The sequence below is a fragment of the Leptosomus discolor genome, chromosome 2 (assembly GCF_034619465.1).
Source record: "Leptosomus discolor isolate bLepDis1 chromosome 2, bLepDis1.hap2, whole genome shotgun sequence".
NCBI classification, from domain to species: domain Eukaryota; kingdom Metazoa; phylum Chordata; class Aves; order Leptosomiformes; family Leptosomidae; genus Leptosomus; species Leptosomus discolor.
The window spans coordinates 95,433,104-95,459,561 of record NC_141392.1 but is presented as its reverse complement, the minus strand read 5'-3'; the positions used below and the strand labels follow the sequence as shown (position 1 = coordinate 95,459,561).

The 26,458-nt window shown below is 36.1% G+C and overlaps 1 protein-coding gene across 1 annotated transcript in view; it reads left to right on the top strand.

Annotated features, from left to right (window-relative positions):
• ADGRB3 (adhesion G protein-coupled receptor B3) overlaps window positions 1-26,458 on the top strand; it is a 465,679-nt gene that overhangs the window by 174,396 nt on the left and 264,825 nt on the right. Inside the window, exons 2-6 of the mRNA XM_086461495.1 lie at window positions 7,381-7,491; window positions 12,686-12,847; window positions 20,623-20,787; window positions 24,294-24,458; window positions 25,351-25,515. Coding sequence (XP_086317621.1) covers window positions 7,381-7,491; window positions 12,686-12,847; window positions 20,623-20,787; window positions 24,294-24,458; window positions 25,351-25,515 — 768 coding nt within the window. The remainder of the gene's footprint in view (window positions 1-7,380; window positions 7,492-12,685; window positions 12,848-20,622; window positions 20,788-24,293; window positions 24,459-25,350; window positions 25,516-26,458) is intronic.

Sequence of the window (26,458 nt, the reverse complement as noted above, 5' to 3'; positions counted from 1 at the left end):
TATAATTTATATTTTAATGCAGTAATATTTCATTTCTTATGTAGTTAAAAATAACAGCAGTAGTATTATAGAATCATAGAATGGTTTGGGCTGGAAGGGATCTTAGAGATCATCTTGTCCAACCCCCCCTGCCATGGGCAGGGACACCTTCCACTAGACCAGGTTGCTCAAAGCCCCATCCAACCTGACCTTGAACACTTCCAGGGAGGGGGCAGCCACAGCTTCTCTGGGCAACCTGTGCCATTATCTCACCACCCTCACGATGAAGAATTTCTTCCTGATATCTAATCTAAATTTCCCCTCTTTCAGTTTGAAACTGTTACCCCTTGTCCTATTGCTACACTCCCTGATAAAGAGTTCCTCCCCATCTTTCCTGTAGGCCGCCTTTAAGGACTGTAAGTATGCAATGAGGTCTCCCTAGGGCCTTCTCTTCTCCAGGCTGAACAACCCCAACTCTCTCAACCTGTCCTCACAGGGGAGGTGCTCCAGCCCCCAGATCATCTTCATGGCCCTCCCCTGGACCTGCTCTAGCAAGTCCATATCCTTCTTATGCTGGGGGCCCCACAGCTGGACACAGTACTCCAGGTGGGGTCTCAGGAGAGCAGAGCAGAGGGGGAGAATCACCTCCTCGACCTGCTGGCCATGCTTTTTTTGATGCAGCCCAGGATGCAATTGGCTTTCTGAGCTGCAAGCGCACACTATTGGCTCATAGTCAGTTTTTCATCCACCAGCACACCCAAGTCCTTCTCCCCAGGACTGATCTCAATCCACTCATCGCCCAGCTTGTATCTGTGCTTGGGATTGCCCTGACCCAGGTGCAGGACCTTGCACTTGGCCTTATTGAACTTCGCAAGGTTCACACAGGCCCACCTCTCCAGCCTGTCAAGGTACCTCTGGATGGCCTCCCTTCCCTTCAGTGTGCCCATCGCACCACACAGCTTGCTGTTGTCGGCAAACTTGCTGAGGGTGCATTCAATCCCACTGTCCATATTGCCGACAAAGATGATATAAGTAGTACCAGACTGCCAATCCAACATTATTTCCTAAAAGCAAATGGGTCTCCCTAGAGACAAACACAAACGAATTACCTAGGTACAATATGTTGACTATTTAAAATACATAATTATTTTCTCTAATTTTTTGAAAGGTGAAAGAGTGCCTACATATATTTATTAGTATATCTCTGTGTGCAAAAGGAAATCTTGTATCCTACAAATGTTAACCTATCTTTTTCTTTTATTTGATGAAGCACAAGAGTGTATTATAATTAAAAAAAAAATACTTTGTTAGTATAAAAACTATTGCCTTTCATATTTCCACTATTAAATTCCTTTCTGTGTTTTCATGAGTAATAGGATATCTTTCTCACTGTGTTCATGAATACAGCTCAGTTCAGATCTTAGTTCACTGTAGTGAAAGAAGTTATTCCGTTCAGTTTGAAACTGGTCAAAGCTCTTCTATACTGTTTTGGAGAGCCAAAAGAGGACTTTGTATGGGACCGGGATCTATGTAGGAAGTAGGCAAAGACTGTTTTTAGAACGTTTTCCACGTTTGCTAAGAAGAGGTTCCCATGGAAATCTAATTCAGCTAATAGCTATGTTAAAATTTTGGCAACTTGCCCGCCTGGTGAGGAAATATCATTTTAACGGGTTCCCATAGAAAGCCATAGCTTAAATCTGTACTGCAGAGTGATGATATTCACTGATGCCCTGAAGCTCTGTGTCCTGCCGATGCAGCATTTGAGAACAAGTGCTTCCTTGTGGGGCCTGGGTGCCCTGCTTCAGTGAAGCAGGGCTGGAGACAGGGAAGGGAGTGCTCCTGGGGTTTTACTGCCTCTTGTCACAGGGCTTACTGTAAGGGAAAAACAAGTGCAGCTCATGTTTAATTTGGTTTGGGTGTTTGGTTGTTTTTGGTTTTGTTTTTGGTTTTTTTTTTTTTTTTTCTCCAGCACTACAAAAGAAGAACTAAAAAAACTCACAAACAACCCAAAACAAAAACCGGTCAGTTCTTCGGTCAGTCCTTTCAATATAATATATTTTTTTTAATATATATATATATGAGAGAGTTAACTTTATAATGAAAAAGAAACAGAAACTCCCGGCTTCCCAATTCAATGCAAAATTGTCCTTCCAAGTCAGCACACATTCTGCCATCTACTGACCAGAAGGAATTGTACTGACCAGCTGCAGGTGTGGCAAGAAGCCCCAAGTACTGCTACTACTGCATATTGCACTGATATCTTTGTGGGAGTAACTGTAGAATGGGGTACGAAGAAATTAAATGTGCAAGAAACTTTTTCAAGCTCCTGGAAGTCTTCAATTAATCGATCTATTGAAATGAGTTAATAGCTCAGTCCAAAATTTAATTTAAACAAACTGGCGCTTTATGTATTTCTGTAGCCCTCTTGTTTCTTCCTTTCCCCCTCTGCGTACCCTCCTTCCCCTTCACCTGGGACTTACATAAGCATTTTGCATAATTTCTGGGAAAACATTTGTGTGTTGGCACAGAGAGGATGCCATGCTGTGGTGCGTGAAACAGTTTGCATTAATGCACATTCTGGCTGCAAGACCTTTAATATTCATTCCGTAGTCAAGAGTAATTGAAAACACTCATTTGACTATGTACAGTTCAGGAGTGGATAGGATAGTATGAAGTACACTGCCACAGTACTGTAAGTAGAAGAAGAAAATGCCAGTCACTTTGGGGATTCGATTGCCTCTTCTTGCTTTTAAGGTTCTGATCAGCCTTCAGGGATCTGCTCACCATCTCACCTTCCAGGCAGTTCAGCACAAGCCAAGGACATTCAGCAACTCTCAGAAGTTGCTTTACATTTTGCATGCCCTGGAGGGATAACCCTAAAGGTCTCAGAATCACTTTTTTTTTCCAGTTCAACAGTTCATTCATGCTGTCATCACCAACTACTATGCTGAAAAAGGCTTTTTTTATTAACATCAGTGTGTTCTGTGCCATTAACAGCACAATTCATAGTAGATGGCATACCTATAACCAGATCAATACATTTACGCTGTGAAGTTTCCATGAAATGTGACATAAAATAGCCATAAGAGCCAAACCAACATGGTTTATAATGTCATCTGATGACTAGGATATATATGTAACAGGATTACAAATATTACTAAACAGCATAGGCATAAAATCAGTTTGACATGTACCTTAACTTTAATGATTATCAACTTGTCAAAAAGCAAAGGCTAGCCATTGGTGAGTAGAACCTTGCAAAGCCGGTATTTTTCTTTTGTATTGCTCAGTCTTCCTACTTTGCATTTTTATACTGTTAACAGATGTTTTTTCTTCTTTGTTCCTACAGAGAGCACATGGCACCTCTCTTCTCTCCTAAAAACGTACACCTACATTGGCTGCAAGATTTTAGCTTCTCCTTTAAAAACTAAAAAGGTTTCTCAATAGGAATAAAAATTCCCATAACATAACATAAAAATAAAGGTAAAGCCAATGGGACTACAGATAAGAGTTGCTGTAAATAATACTCAACTGTAAACTTTGGAATTTCAGAAATCACTGTGATTTTTTTTTCACTCCTAGAAGGCATGCAACTATATTACATGCTTCAGAGTTATACGTAAAATGAAATGACAAATCACATCCGTATTAAGATATATGCTTTGCTAAAATACTTTCAATTATTGATTCATTGTGTATGGCTGAGGAGAGAAAGAATATGCATCCTGTTGCAGGAAACTATTGTACTTCTGTAGCCACCAAAGGACCAGTGACAGCAGGATAAATTCTTTTATCAGATAACTAAACTTCAAGTTTTCTACCACAACAGTTTGGTATATGTTATGATTTGTTATAAGTCATGGTCTGGTTAAAATGATCCATTCAAGGCTTACCATAATGCTATTTTTTAAAAAAATTTTTTGAGATATTCTTTATGAGTTTTATTCTCATGCAGGTAGATTGTAGCATTAACAATGTAATAAAAAGCATTAAAACCCTTTCATGTTTCCAGACCTAATTTAGAGTCACATTGGCGGTTTCTGGATCAGGCCATGTACATGTCTGCTGCTGAAAAGATTCGTTGTCCCTCTTTATTTAATGAAACAATCTGATTAGTATCAATGTTTGAGGTAAAAGCTGAGAAGGACTGTCCTGTTTCACCCAAGGGAAAATTAGGACAGGTATCACCAAAAAATTCTGTTCAGAAACTAATGCCTGCAAAAATACCTTCATTTGGGTTAGGAAAATTATTTTCAGCAGCAAGAACTAGGTAAGTGACAAGGAGAAAAATTCCTTTACTCAGAATCTCGATTCAAACATCCAATATTATACCCCAGACATCAGGTCTTGAATCCTGCTGACTTGATCTTGCAGGACACCTCTATGCCAGATACTGTCTAGAGTAAGATGGTTACTATCACCTTTCCCACACAAACAGCTCCTTGAAACTACTGTGCCATTTGTTCGTGCTCTAGGCTGACTTGGGTTAAAATGCTTTCCCAGCCCAGAAAGCATTTAAATATTTCTCCTCTGTGAAGTATTGAGAGAAAATAAATGCATAACTGGTTCATCTTCTATATTTGTTATTTAGCTAGGATCTGAAAATGGAGGAAAGTTTTATTCTATTTAGTATTTAATGTAAACTATGGCAGTCACTTAAGTAAGAGATTTTCATATAAAATGCTTCATAAAAATGCATTAATGTTGAGCTTCTTAAATTAAACAATTTTGAGCACTGTTTGTACTTTTACGCAGAAACTGGACACTTCTGATCCCTTTACGAAAATGTACTTGACCCTTATTTTTCTTTTCTTATGAGGCCTGAATTTTAATGAGGCCTTAAAGTCCTCACCCATGCCAGTACACTGCATTTCCTGTTACCGCTTTTGTTCTCATGCGGCATTTGGTTAAATACTTCAGCTGAATATGAAAATGAGAGCACTGCATAAGTCTGGTTCCATTTTTTGACAAAACTTCTAAAGAATATTTTTATCTTTGCTATGAAACATTTGTTTTTCATATATATTTATATATGTATTGTATAAGTGCTTAATATATCAAAGGGAGATTAGTGCATCTCAAAGACCGTCAGCAATAGCTGAGTGAATTGAATGTCTAAATTAAAATCATGTTGTTGCTAAGTGGAAAAATTAGTAAGTCGAGGCATAATTAGATCCTGCATCAACAATTTGTGTTTTATTTTGCTTGGTGATATTCATGAGTAACTCCATTGTTCTGAATGGAGCTACATTGGGTATAAACCACAGCCCAGCCCTGAAAACTGATCTCCCAGACTTTCTTTTGCCTTTTCACAGAGGTCTCTGTCCTGCAGGACACTGCATGTGCCTGCGCCCAGCACGGCATGCTGCAGGACTGGGACTGGAGCATTCACCACTTCCCTGTATGCCTCTGGAAAGCCTTCCTCTAGCAAAGGTCTCCCATTATTGCACTCTGTTTGTAACTTAAAAAATAGAATTAAGTCTTCTGCAAGAATGATGCCATATCCTCTAAACTGCCTGACAAGCAGGCAGCGCACTAGCAGCAAACACAGAGCAAACATGCCTTGCTTTCAGGGGAAAAGCTGTGTAAAGTCTCTTGTCCTTCACCATGTTGTTAATTACAATTTAAATGGTCTTCTGTATTGCACCTTGTAAAAATGGTATAAGTATCATTCTGATCTTAATTTGCATTAGAATATTGATTGTAAAAGTTTAATTATAGTAAGAGAGTTCCCACAGAATAAAAAGCTATCTTAAAACAAAGGAGTGGTAGAAGAGATGTATTTTGTAAACATACAGTCATAAAATTTTATAACACACATATGTATGTATACACATACATATATGCATATATATTATATATATGTATGTATATATATAATTTAATTATATATTTTTCTGGGATGTATTAAAAATGTCAAATACTCAAAATATATTTTATTAATTAGATTTTCAAATATTCTCTTTAGAATGCAAACTGCATTGCCATTCTCAAATGAATAATTAAATTTATATTTTAAGTGGTGCCATTAATGAATATTTACAAAAAGAAACACTAATTTGGAGAAATATATTAATAATTTACTAGAAAGGAAAAAAAAAACCTCTCTGCTGATTGATCCCTTAAAAATACATTTACCTTTTATTATTTCTTGACTCTAAATAGAAATTTAAACATGTTTACTGCAATGATTTATCAAAACTGTGTTTGCAAATAATATTTTTTAGTAGCATTTACATCTTATATAATTTTTTGCATCTTTTGAGGCAGGAAGGTAAGTTTTATTATCTTCATGACTTTACAAATTGGGGAGAATTTTGAATTTTGCATTTGCAAGGTAAACTTCTAGTGAAAAGGTCTCTTTTAATGTTTATGTTCCTAGTGCTTCAGACACCTGCCTCATCAGAACCTTGATGTGGTTGTAGTTGAAATATTTTCAGTGTTAACCCATGGTTCCCAGCACACACTTCCTAAATTAGAGTCCCAACGAAGACTGAATATTGAGCACCAAGCTGTGGACAGCTGTGTGTGTCTGGGAGGACTAGAAGGAACTGTGCTGAAGATGCAGCAGTCCCCTTCTAAGTGCAAAGGACCTTCCACATTTCATCACAGAAAGGAAAAATGGAGTCTGAGGTAGAAAGCCAGGAGGTTTGCGCAGGACCAGAGAGGGAAAATGACGGCAGTTATAGGATAAAAAAATGAAGCACTCTTGTCTCCCATGCTCTGGGCCTGTATGTCATTGATTTTCACGTAGATTTCCCTATTAAAATCAATGGGGATCCCTTTTAAAATATTGAAGGCAAGGAAGAACCTATAGCCTTTATAACTGAGAGTTTTCAGAAAGGAAACAGTTCACAAGCACTTGTTCTTCTGCTTTCAGCCTAGAAATTAAGCAGTTAATTGGCTAAATTGTTATTTCGTATTGCCACCATTCCCAAAGATGACTTCTTATCTCTGTTGAAGGCTTCATCAGCCTGAAAGATGAGTGCAGAAATAGAAGTCCTCTGGAGGAGCAGCAGGCTCTGCCGTAGAACAGCAATGTCTAACACTGTCACAATCATTTTCTGGTGTGGTTTGCACTGATTCAAAATATAGGAATAAAATGTCTGCATTTTAATAATTGTTTTTGTTCTGTATCATACAGCTGATTTATAGTATGAGTCACTACATGGAATGTTGGTTCATAGAATAAAATCATGTTTGAATATCTGCAGACACAAATTTAAGTATTTATTAAAAGCTGAGTGTAGCAAAGTTAATTTGATGTTAACTGCCATGATCACTTGCCTGACTCTTACCAGCAACTTCCAGGTATGTTTAGGAACATATTGCATGAGACAGTATGTGACTTTTGAGAAATGTCTACACACAAGCTTTCATAAACCTTTATTCTGTCTTTAGAATTTGGAATGATGGGAGATCATACAATTAAAAGTCAGCGACCTCGATCTGTTCATGAGAAAAGGGTCCCTCAGGAACAAGCTGATGCTGCTAAATTTATGGCACAAACTGGTAATACATCAGTTACATTTTTCTATTTACTGTTGTTAATTTTAGCAAAACCACTGCATGTTTCCATAATCTTTTGCTGCATATTTGTCAGTTTTCTAAGCTGATACTTTTTTTGAATCATTTATTTTTTTTTCACCAGTTAAAGTCCATAAATAAAGTAGCTGAGAATTAGGTAGATCATACAAAAACATGCACTGTGAATATGTATACTGAATCATTTAGTGTAAGCATGAATTTCTTCAGTAGTAAAAGCAGTCTCACATGTACAAGACATAGGGCAGCTTGTTTTGACATACTAACTTTTTTTTGAAGACGACGTTAAGAACATGCTTCAGAATTTCTTTATAAATAGACTGAGGTCTAATCCCAGCTTTAGGCATTTATCAAATTAATTAATTACTAGGGTGACTTTAATGTGCATACATTCAGCATTTACTATCTTTGGCCCAACACAATGCTCTGTTCTCTAGTTTCCACATTCATAATTGCTAAATGAAATTGGCTGTAAGTAGTTTTTAATTGGATGTGCAAATTATCTAACAGTTTTTCATCTAAAACATATTTTCTAATTTTTTTTGAGCAACTTTAGATAAGGATACCAAAATGATATTATAAATCTAGAGCTGAAGTAATTAAAAAAAAAAAAAAAAAAAAGAAAAGCCTGTTTACCAACAGTTACCACAGCTGTCTTTGAGGTCAGTGATGAGATTTCACTAGTGAGTTGAATTAAGCTCTCATATATCAAAACTGCTGCCTATTTTGGTATCAGTAATGATCTGTGTATCTGTTGGTAAAATCTAACTCTTTAACGTTTCCCTACACACTCCATTCCAGTAAGATGAATATCTTGTGCCCAATAATTATTGTATGGATTTGAAACAACTTACTCTGTATTCCATAGTTACTAACCTAGAAAAAAATGCCTGCATCAGTCATACATAATGCTGCCAGTTTATATTCAGTTTAGTAAAAGAGCTATAATTTCTTCTACTTATGTTGCATGTTGAATTCCTTAGTAGTAGGGTGCTTTACTTAACAGATTTGCAGAAATCAATATATTAAGTAATCTAAATACATGTATAGCCAATCAGTGTAGATCTGTTTGGTAAAGAATTTAGAAAGGGAAAAAGTCTGTTTCCCTCCTGTTAATCTATAGGACTACTTTTATGGCTAACTCCAAGTTGATACTACTGTAAGCAAATGTAGTGGAAGAAGGGAGCTTAGAACCCTCTTGGTCTCCAGGCAGTTTTCATTTAGGCAAGTAGAACTTATTACTTACATACCTAGCTCAGACTTAGAATGTTAGTTGCTTACTACATAGAATAACACCTTCGCTTTTATGCTGCTTCTTGAATTCATACAATTACTCCCAAAAATAAGATGATCTGGTTTATTTCCTCATGTAAATCCCTAAACCTTTCATATTATCAGGTAAAACTCATATTTGATAATTTCTAGTCATGCATTGCAGTGCATCTATTATGGGTGTTAGAGAACTGCATTATAAATGCAGCACTTATACCATCACCTTCTGATAGACTGTGTGTGTGGAGTGGGAGAGGAACATTCAAAATTATACAGGTTTGGTTTTCAAGGTCCTCTTCTGAAAGCATGTGAGATGTATCAGCAGAGCATATATATTTACATGGCCAACTTTAACAAAATCTATATTTTACATACTGTAGGTTAACATATTTTAAGTAATACTGTGCTCTTTTTGGACATACTTACTAATTTTCATCTCTTCTTCATTTTGATTTTCCTTTGTAGTGATCATTGCATATTTTCTTCACCTTTAATGCATTCATTTTCTTGTGATATAATTAATATGATATCTTTTAAAACTGATTCATAAGGTTTTTTCTAACATACCTATCTCATGAATTTACCCATGTACTAAGAAATCTAATAGCCTTTAAAGTGAATAGCTACTGAGTTTATGAGGCTTCTTCTATTTTAAGCCTGTTTAATATTTTATTTTGTGTAATAATAAAACAGGTGCAAAAGTGCAACAAAATGTTTGTATGATCTAAAAAGGCAGAGATAGGAATAGAGAATTGTCCTGGAAAAGATTTATGAAGAGCATTTAATTAGAATAGTGGACTTAATCCAACAAATTTTGTTGGGAATGGAAGATTTTTTAAATGTGGTATTAAAATATGTATTTTCCTGTTTGTGAGTGATATGAGGCAGTAAAATAATATTTTTATTTAAAAAAATATTGTGTGAATAATTTATTGTCCTATATTTGTCATTTATGTGTTTGGACTGATCCTTTCCTTAGGTATTATGGGATTTAGAGTATAATACAGGTAAGTGTTACAAAGATCAATGAGGCCTTCCGTACAGTAAGTTATGTTTCCTCTTACATGTCGAGCAGCAGGGGATAATATGGGCTTGGTAGTTTGCCAATAGTTAATTTGAGACTGTAGGTTTAATATGATAGATATAAAAATTTAAGTGTTCTCAAGTAATGGAAAACTAGAAGGAAAATAAAAAGTAGCCCTTTTGAAATTTTTATTTCAGAAGAGAAAAAAATGGAAAAGAGGTACAGAAAAAAAATGGAAGATATATTTGCAGATTATACAGGCAATCAAGGTTTATTCTAGAAAATAAAGAATCTTTATTTGCTTAAATTAAAAATGGTTAACTGTGGTATGTTATGTCTGTGAAGATGTTTCCCTCCTTTAAAATATTTTAAAGTGACCAATAATCATACTGACAGCAGTACAAAATACTCTGAAAAATTTAAAATTACCAAAAAATCATAAGGCATTGTGCAAAAGGAAGCAAAGCAGCTGATGAGATAAATTTGGTTTTTATTTTCTCTGATTTCACTCTTTTTGCACCATACATCATGTTAGTGTGGAGGATCTTGCTCCAGCAACTGTTTAAACCTTCTATCCTTTACTTGTATTGAAGTATATTACTAGATTCTGCCTTTTGTGAATGGACAGTACATATATGCACAGAACTTCTAATAATTAATATTAATTTCAAAACACACTCAGTACAAACACACTTCTTAGCATCATGTTACTGCTATTTTTCATCTTATTCCAAGGGTTAAGAGCAACATTTTGTCACTTTAAGATATCTGAAATTTGAAATTTTTAATACTTCATTTCTATGTTTTATTAGCTATGCAGTGTTACCATGTCTGTATTGGATAGAGATAATTTACACTGAGTATATATGACTGTTTTGCTTCTTGAGAAACATACCTTTGCTTTTTTTGCTGTTTGACCTTTCATCTAAACTGTTTTAACAAAGGCAAAGTCAAATATCAAACATGCAGGAAAAGACAAAATAAATTAGCCTAGAAGCCCATAGTATTAAAAATATTTTTACCATGTACATAGGGCTTATATTACATAATTATTAATGTCTACCTATGTATTAGCTATATTTACCATGTTATATCATCTAACCTGAACCCAAGGCATCTAACAACCTATTGAAAATGCTAAATTAATATCAGAAAAATTATTAGAACAATAATCAGTGATAAAATTTCTCATGTTTTCGCCTAACAAATAAAAAAATGACTACAAAAATCACTTTGATGAATCCTTGTATGTAAAAGATCTCATTTTGTCCTTGTCCATAGAAAGTGTTAATTGTATATAATTTTATGAAAAGTAGAGGAATTTGTGTGCTAAATATAAAGCATTCTGTCTTGTTACTGAATAAGAAGCACATTTTTTTTAAAGCACTGAATAGCTTTAGAATTGCTTCTTAGAGGACTAGCAAAGACAAGCATTTTGCAAAGGTTTCATGTTTGGCCTCTGGAAACAAGAAAAAAGAGCTTGGACAGATGCTTGCTACAAAAGCACAGTTTCAAGAAATAGTATATAATTTACTGCATTCTTGGAAGTTAGCACCAGTCTTCCCAGTTTGCAGACATTCCCTTGACTGTGATCAGTATTAAAACTTTTGGAAGCCTAGAGGTATATTGAATCACAGAATCACAGAATGTTAGGGATTGGAAGGGACCTCGAAAGATCATCTAGTCCAACCCCAATATTGAGATAACTTAATTAAATTTTAAGCAAGCTATTTAAGACTGAAGATTGTATCACATCACTGATTTTAAAGCAGAAAATCCCATGTTTCAAAAAGGACTTAGGTTTAAAAATCAAGGGTGTAGTAGAGGCTTCAGCATGCCATTTATACGGATTTTTAATGCAAGAAGGTAAACATGAATCCACAATTATTTACTCAAATTGTTCAGTGATGTATATGCACATTATTTTCACATTTGCTTTCTGAGAATACTCAAGGGATCCAGTTTTCTTACCATGAATGCCTTCGGGAAAGGAATTCCAGAATTGTGTGTAGGGCTGTTCATGGAAACTAAATTTAAGCATCCTTTCCTGAACATTCGTGCAAAAAGACTATATGCAGTACTTGCTTTCAAAAAAATAGAAATAATATAATGCGATCTCTCAACAATAAAAAAAAAAAAGCTATTTAAATGCACAGTATTAATAAACTACATCTGACAATTTTGAACATAGTGGTATGTACTATACGCAGTAATGAGGTCTAGCACATCCAAGAGTTTAGCACACCTGCAGGTCAAAAGCAAGGAGCAGATTTGTGCAGTAAATGATCAAACAAAGTTCCCATCCCACTATTCAGGTTAAAATTTGTAAGCAAAGTGCTTCTCTCTGCCAGGGAACTTCTTTCAAATGCTAGATGACTCATCTCTGCTGGTGAAAGATAAAAAATTAGGGGATTGGTTTGTTTTGGTTTTTAATCAGAATTCCCTTACTGGTAGAGTTCCTCAAAGTATTACCTAGCCTTCATTCTAGAGTGATAAGTATAAATATCAAAGATAAATTCTTTGCTATTATATAAAAAGAGTTGTCTATGTTCTTTTAGCATCCTGAGGACAGTGTTGTTTCTGAAGTGTTGAAGGGCAGTAGTTCTCATAAAGTTGTAAATGATGCTCAGCGATCAAAGTGTTTCCCTCTGACAGGTTTTATGTGACTGCAGCATTGTAGATGTCTTTATTTTCTATTCATTGCACATTTTCACAGCTGCTTTACTCCATGAACTTTTAAATATTTATTTTGTTGTGGTACTTTTTTCTTTGATTTATAAGACCAGATGATAATAAATTTCAGCAAAAAAAAGTCTCATTAATACTTATGTCTATATTTATGTTTGTTTGTTGTCTTGAATACAGGTGAATCTGGTGTTGAAGAGTGGGCCCAGTGGAGTACGTGTTCAGTTACTTGTGGTCAAGGGTCGCAGGTGCGAACCAGAACTTGTGTATCACCTTACGGGACACACTGCAGCGGCCCTTTAAGAGAATCAAGGGTTTGCAATAACACTGCCCTCTGTCCAGGTAGTGTTAGCAGCCAATAAATAAAATTATGGATGTTTTTGAACTGTATAATGATAAGAATTTGAAACTGTATATTTTTTTAATATTTTTTTTTTTTAACCTGAATTTCAGAAGGGCATCTCAGTTAGAGCAGAGCAGTGTAATTCTATTCAGCTGTGAAATTTTGTCTTGTAGATTGTTTTTGCTTTCAGAACAGACAAGAGATGGAACAAGAGTCCCTTTTTTCTGGCAGTTTCAGATTTTTAAAAAAGTATGTATTCTCTGATTATCACTTGGAAAAGAGAAGGTATAGTGTGAGTACAAAATACAAACCAGGGGAGAAATAAAGATCATCAACACGTTAAGAAGCAGAGAGTGATTAACAGGATGGGTTAAGTTAACATATATTATTCGACACTGCAATTGTTGCACCATTTAGAATACTGTCTTCTAGGTAATGGGCCAGACAATGTTCTCTGCACAGGAATGTCTTCATGGACTTTCCTTTACATTGCTCTGGCAAGAAAGGGCAACAGATACTCATTAAAGGAAGAAAGATTAGACAAAAAATAATGTTTACATCTGACACAAGGTAAAGGTAATCAGTATCTTTCACCACTTTTCTAATCCTTTTGGCTCAGAGATCTGGACATAGTTGGAGTTCAGCAGTAGTTATACACTAAGGGGGAGGGACAGGCATGTTCGAGTTAGTTGCTGAAAGTGCACGTCTTGTTTCTTTAGACTACCTGTGGATCTGATTGATCTGAGATGGGAAGCAAAAGGGAAGGCCTATGCCCTGTGACTACATTCATTTTCCTCTGCTGTGTCTGAAACACAAAAAAATTATATGGCTCCCTTCAGATGCACAAATTCCTTAGGTCTTTGTAACATATGATCCCAAGAGGGTTGTGAGCCATCCTCAGCTTCTGGAGAAGCTCACTTCATTTTTGGAGTAAACTAACCTGTCATACACAAAGAATTCCCTGGACTTTTGTCACGATGAGTGGTAATATATAGAATCAAACTCTCATGTTGTTACTGTATATTGAAAAATACCCAACGGGGAAGTGCATATGTGATGCCATCAGACTGTGTACCAGCATTATAAGCATTTAGGGAACCTCTATAATGGAAGGCAAGTTAAAAGTTGTATCTAGATAAACTATCCCTGTAATAAGAACTGCTCTCAGCACCTAATGCTTTACTATGTGCCTTTAAGCAATTCACATGGGATTTTCTAATATTTCAGGGTAGAAACCCCCAGGCAGGGCTGAATTTGATCACTTGACGTGTTTCCATAAAAAATTGGCAGCTGTTTCTATTTCTAAAAAGGTTAGGCTAGTTTAAACTCTGCCAGAGGTGGGATACATTGCAAAAGAACTTGGAAATACAAAAATAAGAAGTGAAAAAAAGAGAATAAAAGAACAAACATTCCAAACAATCAAAGATAGATTTAAAGATTCCTTTGAACCTGCATGAAGTATGAACATGAAAACACACAGTCCAGCACTGACAATGAGATGCAGTTCTGCCTACTTTCTTGCTCATTTACTATTACCTAAGAAGAGGAAAGGCCTAATTTTATAGAATTTTATGTTCATTCTCTCCAGTAAGGAATGAAAACTTTTCATATCAAAACAAACAAAAAAAATCCATGTAGTGCTAAAGCCAAGGTAATTAATTTGCTGTCAAACTAAACTGGAAAGAAGTTAATTCACATTGTCTAGCAAACTTCTAAACAGTGCTCACAGACAAAGACTGTGCCATATTTCTCACTTCACAATGGAGCTCTTTCCTTACACATGAATTCCCAATTTGGGATACAGCTTTTGTTTCCAGGTACCAAATGTGAGCAATGGCTACCAATTCTCACTGGCTAACCGTAATACTGCCAAGATATTTTCTTTTTCAGATCATCACAGATGATCCTGATTACCACTATGTATCTTGAGATACCTTCCCTAAATAATAAGTCTTCTGGGCCTAATCTTGCATGTTGTTTCACATAATTACAATAACCTTGTTAATTTATGTTGGTCTCTGTCTGGCTACAGGGTCATTACTGTCTGGTAATGTGCAAGATTAGGAATTTACAAATGTGCTTTTCCTAGTCACAGCTCTATTAATTTTTCAAATATCCTTTTAATTATTAGCCTAAATATCCTCTTTCCTTATTGTATTATGTGTCCTGACTCAGAGGGTTGCATAGTTCAGGATTATCCCTGGTCCACACATAACAAAATGCATAGTTTATACAGTAGTATAATTAAAACACATGCTTGACAAAACAATCCAAACATATGCATACATGGCTGGGATCTGACCTGTGTACCCAGACCTCTACCACCTATTCTGTACAGCTTTTGGACTCTGTTAACACAGCAAGGTTTTACATCATAGAGCGTAAACTAGAAGCAATAAACATACCAAACCATAACAGTGATCTCTCCTTGTAACTAGAAATAAAAAAATCTGCTGAGCCATATCGATTATATGTTTGCGTGATTAGTAAAAGGGAGAGGGGGGCATTTTGAGAGCTGGAAAAATGTTTCCTAATCAAAAAGTTGCCCCTTCAAAATAAAAAAGTATGCAGAATGGCCTGCTGGACTATATTTCAAGCATCTATCCATAAGCTTCAAAGTAACCTGTTAAACTTGCAAATACTAATGCAAGGCTTTCGAAGTATTTTCATCTATTCCTTCATATACTCCCTTTAGTATCCAGGATACTCTCTGGGATGTTAGGAAATATATCTCTCTGTGATCTCACTGTCCTGGAAAATGTCAAATGGCATTCCCCAACTTCATCATCATTATATATATATATATATATATATATATATATATATATATTAGTATTGAAATAAACCCTTAACTTTCAAGATAGTACTCATGATAATTGAAGTAAAATAATGAAGGAACCATTATTTACATAATTTTTTGTTTATTTATATTTGTTCTGGACCAATACTATTTCAGGGGCAGGAGTCCATTAGGTAATTCTGTCTGTCTTGGAATCAAGAGCCTTCTAGAAAAGTGCAACATAGTAGACAACAAAACATAGCTCAGGCAACCATTGTTGTTACTGATTCTTTTGTGAGCAAGGACATCTCAGGATCCAGTACTTCAGTGCCACTGATTCATTTCAGCTTAGTGGATCATTCCTAAAACTTCAAGAAGAAAGAACATGGCATTTCCATGCCTGTAGATCATCTCAATTAGTTTCTATTTCTCCTTCTCCAGTGCCTTCAATGACTTGCCACAAAATTTAGCTGAAGCTCAGCATTTTCAGGCTTATGGGTAAAGCAAGACATGAGAGGAGCAGGAATACCCTAAACCATTTCAAACATTTGTATGCTTAAAAGCTATATTTTGACTGGTGTGATAAGCTAAGGCTGCTTTACTTCTCTCCCTTTTTTTCTCAGGGCTCATATCAATGATACACATTTTTTATATATTCTGTGCCTGCATGGCATGCTAACAAAAATTACAGAGAAATTAGCCCTATCTTTTTTAATTCCTGTAGCTTTATTGTTAGTAATCTATGCTCTGGAAGTTCAGGCCTGCACTTGAGAGTAAGAAAATAAGAGTAAGGAAAACTTAGGTTTATAATTAGAAGGAGACATGGTGGAAGTGCAGTAGCTGTATGGCTTACACATGGTTAGAGAGCAGCTGTCAGAAAGTTTGCTGAGTTTATGCATTACAAATTTAAGAAAGATTTTTGACTGGAGAATTTAAACTAATCGTAGACAATATACTAAAGGAAACTATAGCACTTAAGTGCCTTTAAATTTTCGCATACAAACTCTCTAATTTAGTTTTTAAAATTCCTTTAATGTAGCATCTGTTTAGATGCAGTTATTCAGCCTTATTAAAGTATGATACCATAGAATCATAGAATTATAGAATAGTTTGGGTTGGAAGGGATCTTTAAGGCTCATCTAGTCCAACCCCCTTGCAATGAACGGGGACATCTTCAACTAGATCAGGTTACTCAGAGCCCCGTCCAAGATTACCTTATTTCCAGGGATGGGGGAAACCTGCTGGCCACACTTCTTTTGATGCAGCCCAGGATGCGATTGCTTCTTGGCTGTCAGCACACATTGCCAGCTCATGTCCAGCTTTTCGTCCACCAGGACCCCCAAGTAATTTTCTGCAGGGCTGCTCTCAATCCCTTCATCCCTCGGCCTGTATTGATACTGGGGGTTGCCCCGACCCAGGTGCAGGACCTTGCACTTGGCCTTGTTGAACCCTATGAGGTTCACATGGGCCCACTTCTCAAACTTGTTCAGGTCCTTCTGGATGGCATCCCGACCCTCAAGTGTGTCAACTGCACCACTCATCTTGGTGTCATCTGCAAACTTGCTGAGGATGCACTCAATCCAACTGTCTGTGTCATTGATGAAGATATTAAATGGTACTGGACCAGTACCACTTGCAATGAAATGTCAATGGCTGTAATAACTTCAATATCTGTTCAGTTTAAAGCTGAACAAACCAAAAACGTTTAAACCCCAATAAAAATCTCAAAAAATATGCTTGTAGAATGAAGGCCAGCATGGCCTCACGCCTCCTCCTATTTCACAGCAGTTGCGTATTGTGAACACTGTGGGTGTTCACTTCAACATGATTAGGTTCTCAGAGTGGCAGAGAGAAGGGAAAGATGCTCTGCAGTAATCCAAACTCGTTGTGCTAGCAATGTTTTTGACAGATAAGTTGGCAATAATCTGAATATTTTTGTCCCAAATAATGAATCTTGCATCAGAAACTGTGTTACAGAAAACAGTAACTCCTCTGTGGGCCAGCTCTCCATCTGGTGCAATTTGGCATAGCTCATCTGGCTATAATTCATCAGATGTTATAGGGTATTTGCATTTAGAAAATGTAAATGAAATATCAGAAAAAAATATTCAAAGGTAAGAAATTTTAAATTAAGTTGTTCTTTTAAAGCTGATATGGATAATATTGGACACTTCTGTAATGCATTGAACAGATTAATTCTGCTTGATATTTGTTTACTGACATTGGTTGTTTTGTGTTATGCCTTTTCCATCCTTGACTTTATTAGTTATCTGCTAGTTTCATATATACAAGTCTATATACAAAAGAAAGTACTGTGAAATTTTTACTTAATGAGCTAAAATTTGTCATGGGAGATGATTTTAGACACAGCTTTAAACCACAAACACAGAGAGGCTGCTGTGAGTTTGAGTCTACCCAAAGTGAAACATTTTGTTTTGGCTTATGTTCAGACCCAAAATCACTAAAGAATTATTCTGTGTTGCTGCTAACATGCAATCACTCTTGCCAGAACAGATATACAACCTTTTGGTTCAAGACTTTAAAGAGCCCTTCAGCACATGTTTTTGTCATTTTTTGACAGCATCAAATCAAAATGCCAAATTAAACAATAGACTTAAACTCATATGTACCCTGAAAAACCTCATCTTGTGTCTACATAGTACCAAGACCCTTTTAATTTGTTATTTTTTAAAGAATAATCTGTTTCTGGTTTGGATTACTTTTGTTTTGCTTTTGTACTTTTTGAAGTTCTTCCTGTTGCACCTGAGCATCTTAATCAACCATTGTGGTATCAGGAGATGAAATTATATCGTTGTTATTACTGACTATGGTTTGGAATCTGATCTGACAAGTTGGTTTCTCATAAATTTTTTCTCATATTGTAAAAAAATAGAGTCTTAGAGATATGTCTGGATTCAGAATCTAATACTTTGCCAATGAGAAAAAAATCTTCAGATCATATGGCTGGATCAGAGCAGCTGTCTAAGTGTTGAGATACCTGTTGAGAAAAGGTGAAATGTAAGGGATTATATGCAGGTATAGTCATCAATTTACCAGTTTCGGAAGAGTTAAGTTTCCTGCTTTTGACCAAAATGTCAGTGTTATCAGTGTTTCTAAAATAACAAGACTAAAATCTGTCACTTTAACATTAATTTGCAATGATGCTGAGGGTGGGGGTTTTTTGCTAATATAATGCTGATTGATGTGATATTTAGAATAAGATAGTTTTAATAAAGGTAGCCATGTAGGATGTGAAATAATTATTGTGCTTTTTGACCACTTGTACATGACCAAGTAAAAACCTTTCCTCAAATGAGCTGTTAAATAGTAGGTTAAAACGCTCCCTGAATGAAGCCTGACATTTTCTGTTGGGTACGACTTCCCAGAAGTCAGCTAACAAACTTTTTACCTCAACATAGCATCTGAAATGATAATTTTTCCTTACTTTTAATGAAATGGAATAGAACTCACCTACATGCAGAATTCCCCTTGATCTTACTGATTATTTTGTGGTGATATGCCAGGGAGTTGAACGTCCTTCCACACACTTGCAACTGACTTTCACCTCAGGAAGTGTTATTCTGATCCGTACAAGAACAGGGTTTTATTTGTAGAAACTGGGCAGGTGACACGTGCCTTCAGGGCAAAGGAAACCTATATATGAGAAGTTCTTTCACAGTGATGAAAAAAAGTGAGGACAAACCAGAAAATCTATTTCTTCTGTAATGTTGTGAATCATTACCAATGATACACTGAGATGTTTTACATTATTTCACCCTCCAGACACCTTTCAAGCAGACAGGGTTCCAGAAGCACATAGAGTTATATGACACAGAGTGTGGTGCTCAGTCTGGGTACTAAGTCTCTGGATTTTTCTTAAGCGCCTAGCATCACAATTCTCCTTACTACACTCCTGTTCTTACAGAGACTAATTTAAACCTATGCAACTGCTTTTAGTTAAGGAGAAGAATAATAACTGAAGAACTGAAGTCTGTTTTGCAGTATTTTTCAATTTATAAAGAACAGTTTTACTAATGCATGTATGAAATTGTCTTATCAGTACGTGCTTAAGTATAGTATGTTAAAGAACTTTCTGAAAATTTAAGTCAAATTGTTTCTGAAAAAAGGAATGCATATGGTATATAAGCTCATACAGAAATTGTATATTAGTTTCTCCTGCGGTGGAAAAAATTTAAGGTAGAGAAAGATGCATCTTCTATGATTGTTTATATAAATTCTATGAAATATTTGTGTTTGTAATTTATTGTGTATTCTGAAGGTGTTTAAAGTTTGTTGAGTGAATTTTTTTTTAAGCTCGAGTGATGCATGTATTACTGTATATGTTAAATCAATGAATATGTTCATGTAAGGAAATAGGGTGAATCTATTTTGCTTATGTGGTCTTCAAATTTTTGAGGAAGTTAATCAAGTACACGTGCGGCCATGTTTCCACCAGAATTTAAAGTGAAACTATTGTAAGATAACATATGCAATTTATGATGGTGACACAGTAGGAAATTATTGCATTTGTTCCTATGTTTTCAAAAGAAAGCTTAATTTTGATTGATTCAAGTTTTTAAAGTTGCTTTCATACGTAAAGTATATGCCTGATTTTTGCGAAGACTAGTCTTCTGAAAATCAGGGTTATTAAACTTATTTCAAGTCAGGCACCAAAGATATCGTAACTAATTTTTGAAAAGGGAAACCATCTTTCTTAAAAGAATGAAAGAAAAGAAAATGTGATAGTGTGTGATTAGTTTAAAGATTAGAGAAATGGTTCAGAGTTAAGTATATTTTAGAGAAAATATACTTTTTAATTTGAAATTAACTAAATTTTATAAAGAATTTATTTGCCAACGCTAAAGGTTACCTATGTACTCAATTCCTTGAAGCTGGCAAAATAATTCCTGTTTAAAACATTGATCTTGTTTATTTTGAAATCCTTCTGTTACTTGTGTGTCTGTTTCTGGTTAAAATCTGTTTGGTTTGTTGCAGTACATGGCGTTTGGGAGGAGTGGTCCCCTTGGAGTTTGTGTTCATTCACATGCGGTCGAGGCCAAAGAACTAGGACAAGGTCATGTATACCTCCCCAGTATGGGGGAAGATCATGTGATGGACCTGAAACACAACATAAACCTTGCAATATTGCACTCTGCCCTGGTGAGCTCATACAGCAACTCTCTGCTTCGTTACAGTGCATTTGATGTGGGTTGTTTGCGATTTCTTTTATTGCCCTTTGCACACAGGAAAAAAAATGCTATGCAAAGTGACTGACTGAAGTGATTAAGGGATATAGTCAGGACGGTAACTGTTTGAGATACTACACAAGGAGACAATCCTTAGTTTCTTCAAGATACTCTCTCTGTAGGGCATGGTATGTTGTGTAGGAGATCTTGGTTCAGGATGGATCATAGAAAACCAAAAGGCAAACAGCTTTCTGAGTGTGGATTAAAGGGAGATATTCAGAGGTCATATGGATTGTGTCCACCGTATCTGTTTGAATTACATTTGCTTAGATGTTCACTGTAATTATTTATTCATCATACAACAAACATATTTGAGAAACCATAAAATTTTAATTGTTATTAATTCATTCAAAATTGATATAGTTTACATGTGTGCAGAGAGAAAGGCTGACACAAGCTAGGGCATTGTTTGAATCCCAGTTAAGCCCTTATGGTAAGGATTTTAAGTGCCTCATTTCTGGGAGTTGCTATACCACTTCCAAAAAACTACCCCTGACCAATGCATGGGCTTCATTAAACCTTCCATCCACTGAAACTGAAACTTAACTCAAAACCATAATCTATTCTTTCAAAATTTATTTTATTTTTTTTTCCATAGGTTATGATTAATTTTGACCAAAATTTTCAATATGTGTATATATAATATGTATGTATGTACATATGTATTCACATATATATGTATATATGTGTGTGTATATATATGTATGTAGTACCTAAGTATTTTATCTCTATGTATATAATACTTAAGTATTACAATAGGTTCAATAACCATAAAGAAGATTATATATATAATAATAATTTATGGTTATTGAACTCTTTGTAATACTCAGGTATTAAAAAGTTGACAGGTAGCTGTAATATGAGAAATTTCTTTTGTGAGTTCTGTCTGACAAAGTGAAGGTTGCCCTTGCAGTGGGCTTGTTGAGTATCTACAGTTCACAACACTGCTGCAAATAGATTCTCTGTGAATGAGAGAATCTTCCTGAAAAGGGCATTTCATTAGCAAATGGTTGGTTGATCATTTGAAAACAGAGCTGAAGGAAAAAATGGACCCTAGTGTCTCACAGAATTAAAACTAAATTTCTCAGATTTTTATGAAACCTGAACTTTGCTTTTCTTCTGGTCAGCAAAGCATACTCCAACTTTAGAACAAAATTTGTTGAAAAGTTTAAGTGTTGAATGCAGCTGCAAAAATTTTGAATTAATCCAGGTTTTGGCCAAGTTGGCAGCTGTGCAATTTTACATGTGCCTACACAAAAGTAATTAACAAGATACATGGGCATGAAGCAGAGTTGACAACAAGAGAAATGCCAAATAATAATAGCAGAGAAGAAATTAATGCTTTCAGTTCACTTCAGTACTTCAAGGAAACACAAAAGATATTGCACCTAACCTGTCAAAATAAGCAGTTATTTGAGAATTCTGGATTTTGAACAGTCATTTGTATCTAAATGACTTTCACCAGAGGAAGTTATATACTGGTTAAGTATTTAAAAGTAACAGTTTAAATCTTTGCTGAATGTTAGGATTTGCTGTTATTTGAATGTTCAGTTTTATAAGGGAATCTTCATGTTGAATTCTTTAGTCTTTTAACGCTATTTCTGAAACAGAAAATGCACATGCTATTTGCTCCTAAAGATAAAGAAGGCACATATGAAATACATATGAGAAGACACGGAATGAGTTTTCTCTAAAGACACTATAATAATTGATTCAATCTTTCCTACTCTAAATAATACGATATAGCAATGATTAAAACTGAAGAGGGTGCATTGAAATGTAATTTCCATAATGTTTTCCTCTTCACATAAAGCTTTTATGATTAATGAGTGCAACTAGCTTCCATGTTTGGAATGATTTCCATTTTCTGCTGAATAAATTATCAGGACACAGCTTCATAGTTTGAAAGGCATCTGTATTGAGAAGAGGTTCACAACCAGGCGTTACATAGAATATCTAATATAAAACTTTAGGAAAAAGCCTCAAAAACTCTCTTTAATTCAGTGGTTGCTGAGATCTTGGGCATGAGAGATACGGATAGTATCTTTGTTTGAACTGTTAGAAAGGTTCTGTGGTTGCTGTCAGACAACAGTTCATCTCCGTCACTGAAAAGAGGTGCACCCATACAGACACAGTATGTTAAATCAGTAACTTAAAGATTCTGTTTCCCATTTTAATTATTAACACCATCAACTTAGGAAGCTGCTATTCCAAACTTCCTTTAGAAGAATCCTGAAATCAAGGGTTGACACGTGCGCCAAGTGAAGTTACACATTTTCAGTGGTGGTGCTTTTATAGCAATAGTTATAAAACCAGGTTTTCAAGGACAAGTATTAATCAAAACTGTATTATAACCTACATTTTGAGTTTATATTGGGTAACTGCAGGTGCAATGAGGAACTGGTGATTGCTGATATAAGTGCAGGATTCTGAATTAGCACAATCAGTAATAACACATTTCATAATACCTACTTTCAAAACCACTGTCTAGTCTTATTATCCATTATAAAGCATATAATTTTTCATTTGTATGGCAACTTAATTGCTTTATATTTTTTGTTATGTTGGGTTTTAATATTTTCATTTACCTCAAGAAGCTTTTTGATATACAAAATTAAAAATAACAGTCCTAAACATTTACTTATGGGAATATTCATCCAAACTCAAATGTATGGGCTAATACAAAATAATAACTACAAAACTGGTCACCATATCTATTAAAAATTCAACTTCACAAATTCAGAAAGAAGATTATGCAATATGCAAATACAGCAGCAAGCCTGAGGAGGAAGGCAGGCTGTTTCTGTCCTCCTACATTTATCTCAAAAGAATGCTGAAGAACTGGGATCATTTACCTTACAGGGAGGACGAATGATGAAAGTATATTCAGCATTATAAGTATAGAGATTGTATGTGAGGCAAAGTGGTAAGTCCTGTTTTCCTTTTCCTATTCAGCTAAAGAGACCTAATTTCATAGCCAGGACAATTAATCTTATAAGCTGATCCATCTGAGTGATTGCTGCAGCTGTAATAAATCACTTTGAAGGGCTCAGGATTTACATGATACAAGATTGGCCCCCACTTTTGCCTAAAAAGACAAGACTAGTGTTTTTAATAAAGCCTTTCAAACTGTATGGTATTTGAGCAAAATCATGATTTATCCTTTGTTGTATTAGTGTACAATTAGAAGACAAAAATTTCTTTACTTGAAGAAAAAGGAAAACAGCTTTAAATTATTTCAAAGTAGCTCATAATGGCGGTTTCTGTATTTGATTGCTGTAAGAAAACAAGTGTCTTTGGGCTAGGCCCAGTCTGAGGGGCCTAAGTTGAAACCCCCTAACCTAGAAGGAAGCCATGAGGTCCTGCCTGGCTTAGGTAGTAACTCTGCTGTGTCCATCTCTTTTGTGCCTGCCGTGGCAGTCGACGGACAGTGGCAGGAGTGGAGCTCGTGGAGCCAGTGCTCGGTGACCTGCTCCAACGGCACCCAGCAGCGGAGCCGGCAGTGCACAGCGGCGGCCCATGGCGGCTCCGAGTGCAGAGGGCCCTGGGCCGAGAGCCGGGAGTGCTATAACCCCGAGTGCACGGGTGAGTACGGACTGGTGCGGGGAGCTGCAGCTCTGCCTCTCTTGCTCAGGAGAGACTCAGGGGCTGGGCTTGCCAGTAGCTCTGAGCCGGGAGCTGCGGGTGCGCAGGCAGGCTCCCAGGCCGCCGCAGGCCTCAGCGGACTGCAAAGGGGCAGAGCAGCTGCCTCCAGAGGGAGGCCTGGGGCCTCGCTGTTTTTCATTTGATGAGGTAAAAAGCCAAAGAATACATCAGGAAAGACTGCATGACAGGCTGCATCTCAGCTTTTCGGTTTTATCACCATTTAAAGGATATTCCGCAGTTTTAGAAATGTCTGTTTGAGGCCTAAAAAACTTGATGAAGTGTTCCGCGAACGTAGAACGTGAACGACTATGAACTGATTCCCTTTTACATTGGGACTACTTCGTGATCATCTGGCAGTATAAAAGCAGCCTTCTAGGGTGGGTAAATTACGTTTATACCCACTTTTAAGCCTCATTTGCACTGTCTGAGCATGTACAAATCAAATTCCTAAAATGTCGCATGAAAAATGTTTTTATTTATTTTTTTTAAAGGGTGCTTATGCACTTTGTAAATGTGTATCATTACCATACACAGCACTATACAAGTATGTAAAAAAGTACAAAAGGGACAATATCTGTTTTGCAATCTAAGTGAAGTTAATGTGCGGCAATTCTTTTTATTTCATCTTGAGATGTAAGTTATTTAGACAACAATCCCATATTTAGGAGCCAAGTAGAGACTTCCCCATCTTCCATGTGCCTACATCTGCCACTTCTGTCACTGTTAGTTATATCTGGGCAGCTTTCTTCTCTTACCCAAGTAAAGAATAACCTGTATATCCTCCTTTATGACTGTCATTATGTCACCACTGTAACTATATTTTTCCAAACAGCAAATGGCCAGTGGAACCAGTGGGGCCACTGGAGTGGCTGTTCCAAATCCTGTGATGGTGGCTGGGAGAGGCGGATAAGGATCTGTCAAGGTGCTGCCGTGACTGGGCAACAGTGTGAAGGAACCGGAGAGGAAGTTAGACGGTGCAGTGAACAGAGGTGTCCTGGTGAGATGAAAATATAATCACTGTTATCTACACTACAGTATGGCTTACTTTAATGGTCATATTCAGGAGAGACAAGATTAGTGTCTGTAGAGCAATAGCCATAAAGAGCTGTATCTGGCCTTGCTTTAGACAAGACACTGCTGTTTTTCTCAGTAGAGTTCTGTTTATGTAGCTAGGTGTAAACTAGCCCTAGTTGATATATCAGCATTGCATCATATTTTAAATAAAAATACCATAGTAAAGAAAGTTAACAGAAAAATGTTTCATCACCTAGGTATGCCTATATTATTTGGAGTGGCAATGATTTGCTGCAGAAATGCTCTTTGAATGCACTGTTTCTCAGAGTATCAGGGCTGGTTTTGTAAATCATGGAATTTCTTTTATCCGGTGCACAAGAGACATCTTTGTAATACATTTAGGGTAAATTCCAGTGCAGTAAAGACAAGGTAAAAGCGAAACTTACTGTACTGCATAGAATCAATGAATACATGAGCAAGATTTTATAAAAAGGAAATTTAAAATGAAAAAGGCACATCTTTCCTGTTTTAATGTAATGTTTAAATATATATTTCTTTGCAGCACTTTTTACTTTGCCCTCCCAACAGATTTAAGTCTTTCCCACTGAAAGCTAATAAAAGTGTACTTTTGAGCTTCTTCAAAAGTGTTGCGTAAACAAGAACAGCTGGTGAATCTGATCATATTTGTCTGTAAGGACACATTGCCTTAAAGTAAAAGAATGCATTGTTGGATGGGTGTAAGGTAACAAAACCAGGTGTAAGTAGTGTAGGTTGTCTTAGCCATTCACTTGGGATATTATGTGTTCTGAACAGCAAGCCAGGAACCAGCAAAAATCAATCTAGCAATCTCTTTGACTTCTGGACATTTCAATGGCTATATTCTCTGATAGTCAAAGAAAGGACTTAAATGGCATAGATGCTTTGGG